Below are 7,751 nucleotides of genomic sequence, written 5' to 3' on the forward strand. Positions count from 1 at the left end.
CTTAGATTTTGTCTCAGTCAATGTTTACATGAGAACTTTAACAAGTGTCTTTTTGTTTGCGTCGTATATAAACACGTAAAAATTAATAGCCGGTTTTATTTGAGCTTTTATCTTTTTCGTGCGTCATTCAAAGCAAATGACCCCCACCCCTCCCTAGTAAGTAATTCTTAGTTATAAGCTCGTGTCACCGTGACGTCCACCATTACTGGAAAATGCGAGGCGATGGGAAGAGAGCCGATCCCGATTTCAGCATTATACCTTATCCTTCTTTTAATGATTGACCCTTTGTTATGTTTACAAGAAACTGCTAGAGGTAAGTGAGTATGGTTTAACAAGAATCTGCGAATTTTGGTATTTTTTTTTGAGAGAATGTATTTATCATCTTCAATCCAATCAAAGAAAAGGTCGCCATGCTTTGAATCAAAGTTTGATCAACGCAAATTGAAGCGAATGTATACTACAATACTGAATGTTCCTAGGGCAGATTCATTAAGAAGATAGCTTTGATTAAAAAAAACTTTCCTATTTTTTTATTTTATTTTTCCTTTGCCATTAATCACATTTATTTAACGGCAACAGTGATCTTTCTTCACGAACAAGTGTTTGATAAATTATCTCCGGCGAATGGAGGTTTCCTACGTTTTAATGTCAAAAACCCTCTACATAACGTAACCGACCTCTCGGGTCGTTCATCATCTGCTATGGCTTATTAACTTTTCTAACTTTATATAGATATTTTGTATAAACAACATTTGTAATCTGATACTCGATGATTATTGTTGGATGTGTAGATTTACAAGCTTGGATGTAGTTCTAAGTGCGTGGTTTGCTTTGCTAATAAAAATACTTAACTAACTAACTCTAAGTATATAATAAAGTCTAAGAGAAATTTGGTTGATACTGGCCGTGGGAATAAAGCAGATGAATAGACAATTTTAGCCTGACAAAAGAGAAAAAATAGTTGTATATACAGTATAAGCTTAACCTGTGAACTACAAAAAAAAAGGCTTCATCTTAAGTTCATAAATACTCCATAATTTTCTACATTTTTACAATTCCTGTTTTCTTTATTATAGTGTCACAGATACAGTCTTATAAATTTGACTTTTTTCATGTAGATTTAAGGTGTTATCTAAAAAATGATATTATCAAAGTATTGAGACCAATTTTTTCCTTTTTCTTTTTCTCCACAGATTGTGAGAATGCGATTGGTATTCAATTTCCTGCATCTAATTTCAAGCTAACAGCTTCTGAGTATTACCGTAACTACTACTTGGGCTCAGGAAGATATGCGAATCTTAGTCCAGACAATGCTAGACTTAACCATTCACTAGCATGGTGTGTGCGAACTCGCAGGCGAGACACTATACCATGGCTGATGGTGGACCTGAGGAAGGCAAAGACTGTCAGGGGAGTGGCTACTCAAGGGTTTGTCGGGGTGAACGATTATTTTGTCAAGAGTTATAAGCTGGCGTACAGTGTGGATGCCGTAAATTGGACATGGGTGATGGAAAACAACAGCATCAAGGTATGGCTCATGAAACTGGACTATAGTTAACAAAAATCCATTTGGTTATGAAATCAACAAAGTCTGATATGATTGAAGGAGATGATTTCATGTCATACAGGTCCTAGGAGAGTAGCAATAGGTCTAAAGCATCTAAAGCAAAAAAAAAACTTGTTGATTTTAATCCATCATGATCTATTTGCACTTTTTAGATTAACCAATCTGTATTTAATTTGCTTTATAGGTATTAGTTGGTAACACCAATGGTGTTCATACAGTTCTGAATCCTACAGGAAATGTAACAGCTAGATATGTGAAGATAGTTCCTGTTGCCTATCACATAATGATCTGCTTGCGGCTAGAACTTTACACCTGCAAACAAGGAGCAGCAATAACAACTTCAACAACAGCATCATCAGTAGCAACTACAGTTACAACTACAACAGCTACATCTTCTAGTATGCTGCCCAACACACCATCCTCATCCCCTTCTACTGGCACCCAACCTTCATCGACGCCCATTCATGAGCCACCTACACAGGGTACTACTCTAGTCACTATGGAAACCAGCACAAGCCATTTAAAGTCGAGTCACCATTCACGGCCAACAACAAGAAAAACATTATTCACATCAAAAACTCCTACCTCAACCTTGTCTACAAGTGTTACTTCAGTTACGCCCGGTCACTATGTGCATCATTCCAGTGTTAGCCCCGCCCCAAGGATCGCCCACCCCGCAGATGGTAACCTGACTGTGCCGCTTGTTGTTGGCAGCGGTCTGGCAGGCAGTCTGATCTTTGCTGCACTACTTCTTCTATTGGTGCTGAGAGTTAGAAAAGAAAGGTGAGTAATGCTGTCTTGTTTTCCTTTTGCAGGCGCGTTCCCATGATTGGCTGAAAGAGGGTGCTGTAATAGGTGTCATGTGGAAAAAGGATCATATTTGACTAACCTTCAATAAGAAGTTACTCACTTTTGGGGACAAAGGGGCATTGAGTGCGCACCCTCTGCTCCCCGTACATGCCTTGTCTTAGGGGTGGCTCATTAAATATTTTAGGCTGGGTGTCAGAATTCTGAAGTTCATTAAACGTTAAGAGAAATAACTATATCATGTACAAATAACATTGCGTTTGCAATGTTTGGCAAAACTGGTTCTGATAGTTTGGGAATTAAAATGGGACATTTCACTCTTTTCCATGTTCTTACAGGAACACATTATCTATGCTGTAATAATGTGACTGTAAGCAGAGTAAAAAAGAGACTGGCTATTATATTATAAACCTTGCAATGTTTCTTATTAGTGCAATTGTTGTTTATTGTAGAAGGAGGCGGGAAGGAGGTCTGGCAGAGCTTCTTGTGATTGAAGCTCCATTGTGAGTATCACACTGTTGTTATTTGTGTCATCAAAATCTACACCATTATCCTCCCCACATCATCAATATTTTAATATCCTTTATTGTCATTGTGTTGTAGAATAAACTTAAAACCATTCTGTTATTGCTTTGCTGGCAGCCACATACTTAACCTACATCTTAGCTGTCAACTCACCCGCATTAGGTGGGTACACAAGATTTTGGATCACAAGCCTAATTATTGTGAGAATGTTCGTACATTCTCTGTTTTCACCCGCAAGATTTCTGTCCAAGTTGGGTTGACAGTTATGCCTACATAAACTATATACATAGTCATTTTCTCATGAAACAATCCATTTGTAATGTCTACACTATAAAAAATGAAGTGATTTTTTCATGTTTCCTTTTTTCTGGCAAGAGACTATTGACTATTTTTGTTTATATCCTTTGCTTGCATCTTGGAAAGTGTAGTTTTAAATGTGAGCATTACTGTGAGTTACTTCCATCTTGTTCATTCTGAGTCAGTAGTCATGGTTAATGGTGTACTCATATGGCTAATCTTTGTTTGGTTGTCTTTAATATTACAGAGTTGAAGAAGAAAAGCCCTTGGATGAAAATGAATCAGAATAGAAGTATGGTCTGAGAAGTTTGAGTCAACTGATGCTTCACCAAGCCTTGCTTTAACTAATGTTATTTGTTGCCGTCTTCTATCTTAATAATAGCCAAAAGGCATACTCTCAGAAACTTAGTGTTGAATAAGCATACAGTACTGGAAAGGGAGTGAAAAATTGCCCCATCCCATTCACAGTGCTAAGTATTATCAATAGCCTGTTTTCCCCAAGGCTATCCCAAGGGGGGGTGGGTGGGGCTCAGTAAGGTGTTAGAGTCTGACAAATTCCACACCCCAAAAATTAGAAAAAGGTTAAAAAGATTTCAAACCAAAAATTGAAAAAGAAACCCTGACTTGACCCATATCTTGGGTCCAAGCTCATGGCAATATGGCCGACCTTCCAGTTACAGTGATTTAGTCTCTTTCTTTAAATGTATCTTTCTACTATTTACAAAAATAACTTATTTACATTTTTTTCTAAAAGAATATATTTATTGCACGGTTCCAGAGAGAGCTTGCATAATAATTTATTATGATGGTAAAATTTATAAATTGTACAGGATTTCAGAGAAGATATGTACAAAGATAAAAAAGTATTATATTTTTGTGTGCACAATTCCAGGGAGAATATGCACGTTGAAACATATTCCTGGTAATATTTCCCTAGTTTTTTAATTCATATACAACAAGTCATGGCCATCAAGTTTGCTGTGTTTATAAAAAGTGCACTAGCTCAGTGAAGCTATGCACTATAATTTCATATTTGTTTGATATTTAAATATTTTTTTTATTTAATTGTACAGTGTCCCAGGGTGGATGTGTACATATGTGGGATAAAATTAGAATTTTACACTTTTTCATTGAAAAAATGTATTTTCTATTAAAATGTTTTCTGTTACTCAACTCGTGTTCTTGTGTACTTTAAAATTCGCTCAAAATAAATCAACAAGATCATATTAAAATGTTGGGAAAAGTAGAGTTAGCTAGTTTAAAAGTAGGGTGAAATTTCATTGTCAAAAAAGCAAATTATGGATCAAACTGATTTTGTTTATTATACTAATACACTGTTTCAGTGCAAGTATGTATTAATATATTATCAATAAAACATAAAAGTAGTTATCTTTTATATGAATCTTGTCTTTTGAGTCACCCCAAATGACCCAGTGACTAGGCTGCCATTCTCGGGGACCCAGGGCGTTGCGGAGATCGGGCACAGGGAGAGTGCGAGAAAGAAAGAAGAGGAAGAGGTCTTTCACTCCTCTCGTACCCAGTCGCCAAAATGTTACATGACCAGGTTTTCTTATCAAACACGGAGAGCGCGTCACAAACAGCGTCGTGTAACAGCTCTAAGAAGATTTCACCTTATTGGATTAATGCAACACAGACAACACAAAGGGGGAAAGAACAGTAGAACGGAAATTCCATAGAACAATGAGGTTATCAAGCCAATTACGTTGGGCCTTACAAGTGGGACTGCTACATCTCTGCGCAAACAAGGCACATTACAGCCGAAATAGAGGGAATTTCGTCTATCAGAATTTAGACATACAATCCTACCGCCCTTGCATGCGCACAACTAAAACGTTTCCGTTTTATGGGACTGGTACCGAGGACTCTTAGTTTCTTTTCGGATATTTTCTCCATTTACCAAAAATGGTCACAGTAACTGTTTTTCTCTTCTGATTACAAGTAATAAAGTTTACGAAGCACCAGTGGTACGGCAACCTTAAAAAATGACGAGAATTATGCAGTTTTTCCAAATAAGGAATGGATTAGTTTCCTTATATGGGAGTGACCGCGTTTGGCAAAAACTTCAATTTTTGGCTTAATTTTCTTGATATGTTTTATTCCAAGGGGAGTGGGGGGGTCACCATGTGTTTTGTTGTACTTTTACCTGCTTTTCGATTCAAAAAATATTGGGTAAAGACGAAACAGATTTATCTTCATAGAATAGGAAGATACAAAAAATATCGTCTACTTTTTATGCAGTTCTCGGGATTCGACCCGTAATAGGGGAAGTCGACCCCCCCCCTCCCCCCCTACAACCCCTTCCCCCCTCCCCCCTACACCCCCGCTAAACAATATACCATATTCCCATATATAGCATAATCCAATATTCATAGAGTCCAAGTGTCGATAGAAAATGCACACTGTAAAAACTTGGCACCGATCCTCTGGGGCTCCAAGACTTTAGACTCCAAGCGCCGACTACTTGGATTCTAGTCGAGTGTCCCAATGAAGAAAATGCTAAGAATATCGCAAATAAATATTCAACGAGACATGCAAAAATAGATTTGAAAAGCGGCAAATAGGTACTCTTAAAAAAAGTGCCAATCATTTTTGACATTTCAACAAATTTACAGCGATGTGATTGGTCACTGTAGAAGGCAATCGGTATCTATCTGGCTTTCCGAACGCAGTTTGACCCCGGAAAATCTTTTTATACGCAGTTATTTACTGACCCAACAGTACGGGGAAAAGAGTTGCTTCTTAACAAACGAAAGGTGGGTTTTCAACTAAAGAGTTTTGACCAGTTGCTTGGCTAATTTTGTTATTTTAACCCAGCTCCCATCGAATATTATAAGTTTGCCTTTCGAACTGTGTCCTTAAAGAACCTTTACAACAGTTATTATAATAGTAGTAGATAACAATATAATGGTGAATATTGTATTTAGCAAGTCTTATTTTTTTCGCACTACGAAGACTTGACTAAACGACGCGCTTAGGATAGTTCACGAGTACGACATCGCATGTGGATTAGCGTTGCATACGTAAGGAACAAAAAGCTAAGGGTCCTTCCGTACCAGAGTGAAGTTGGTTCCTTATTCGCAGTTCATTTTTCGTCTGTTTCCTTATTCGCTCAGTCCCTTATTAAAATCCGGGGGGGGTACTTACATGATACCTTTTAATTCGAGTTGAAACAGTATTTAGGCATTACAGTTTATTCAGAACAAGTCCAACAGCATTTTCGTCGGGTAATTTTGGTTGCTTTAACGTGCTTTGCTGCTAACAAAGCTGTAAACATTAGACTCTATCTGCTACAAAGGGTCAAATTACGCATTGCGAGCAATCGCTTTTACAAATGAATCTAGCAAAAGAGAGGAAATCTACCTCTCATCTAATAAATGTATTTGTATCTTGGGCTTTCTTTCCAAACGCATTAATATATTAAGAGGAGAAATATTCACGCTTTACTTGACTACGTACGCGTGTAGAAGGAATTTGACCTTGCTAACAAAACCACATTTGACAGATAGTGCTTGTTGTCAATTAACACCTTGGCTACTAGATAAGGCTCTGACAAAACAAATAGATTAGTGCAGTGACACGAATAGGGAACTGTTCCTTATTCAAGTTAGTTTTCGCGAATAAGGAAATGGAATCTCCCAACGTCCGATTTCGTTTTACGACTTATCCGAATAAGGAATAGACTATGAAGAGGATTGTCAGTGTTTGCTCATAATTTCTCAGTAAAGGAAATGAAATTTCATAAGGCCCGATTTCGCTTTAACGACTCCTTTCGAAAGAGTGCTCGAAAAAGGAAATGGTATTTCATAACTCCCGATCTTGTTTTAACTACTTATCCGAATAAGAAATAGACTAAAAAGAGGGTTTTTTATATTTTCTTAACATTTCTCGAATAAGTAAATAGAATCTCCCAACGTCCGATTTCGTTTTACGACTTATCCGAATAAGGAATAGACTAAAGAGAGGGTTCTTTAGTACTTTCTAAACATTTCTCGAGTAAGGAAATGGTATTTCATAACGCCCGATTTCGTTTTAACTACTTATCCGAATAAGGAATAGACTAAAAAGAGGGTCGTTTGTGTTTTCTAAACATTTCTCGAATAAGGAAATGGTATTTCACAAAACACACAAACACTGACAATCCTCTTCATAGTTTATTCCTTATTCGGATAAGTAGTTAAAACGAAATCAGGCGTTATGAAATACCATTTCCTACGCTAGGTAAAAGAGTGCGCTTTAACAATGTACAAGAAGTAGGTCTCCCCCGGGGGGGGAGGCTCTCTTTTAAGCCCCTCCCCCCCTCACCTGTTTACAGTTTTACAAAGTAGCCATCGGGATTTTGCGAGAATGACGGCCGGGAAACGGGATTTTGACTCCCCCTTCAGGACCCTGTTTTTTGGGGTCAAAATCGGGCCTCAGGTATTTTAGGGGGTATTTTTTAGGGGGTTAGAGGGTGGCTTTTCTCTTAGAATTTGTATTTCTAGGGCTTTTTGGAGTATTTTTTAGGGGAGCATTTTTTGGTGTGCAGGTATTTTTA

General features: G+C 37.6%; 1 protein-coding gene across 2 annotated transcripts; it reads left to right on the forward strand.

Annotated features, from left to right (window-relative positions):
• Positions 1-161: 161 nt before the first annotated feature.
• On the forward strand, positions 162-4,592 carry LOC5516913. Of its 2 annotated transcripts, XM_032386896.2 has the most exons (6): positions 162-313; positions 1,194-1,528; positions 1,752-2,350; positions 2,827-2,877; positions 2,978-3,061; positions 3,444-4,592. In XM_032386896.2, the coding sequence occupies exons 1-6, from the start codon at positions 223-225 to the stop codon at positions 3,484-3,486; spliced, it is 1,203 nt and encodes a 400-aa protein (XP_032242787.1). In that variant the 5' UTR covers positions 162-222; the 3' UTR covers positions 3,487-4,592. The 2 variants fall into 2 exon arrangements, with proteins under 2 accessions (XP_032242787.1, XP_001636914.2); XM_001636864.3 differs by lacking the exon at positions 2,978-3,061.
• Positions 4,593-7,751: the final 3,159 nt, after the last annotated feature.

This window comes from Nematostella vectensis, chromosome 12 (assembly GCF_932526225.1).
Source record: "Nematostella vectensis chromosome 12, jaNemVect1.1, whole genome shotgun sequence".
NCBI classification, from domain to species: Eukaryota; Metazoa; Cnidaria; class Anthozoa; order Actiniaria; family Edwardsiidae; genus Nematostella; species Nematostella vectensis.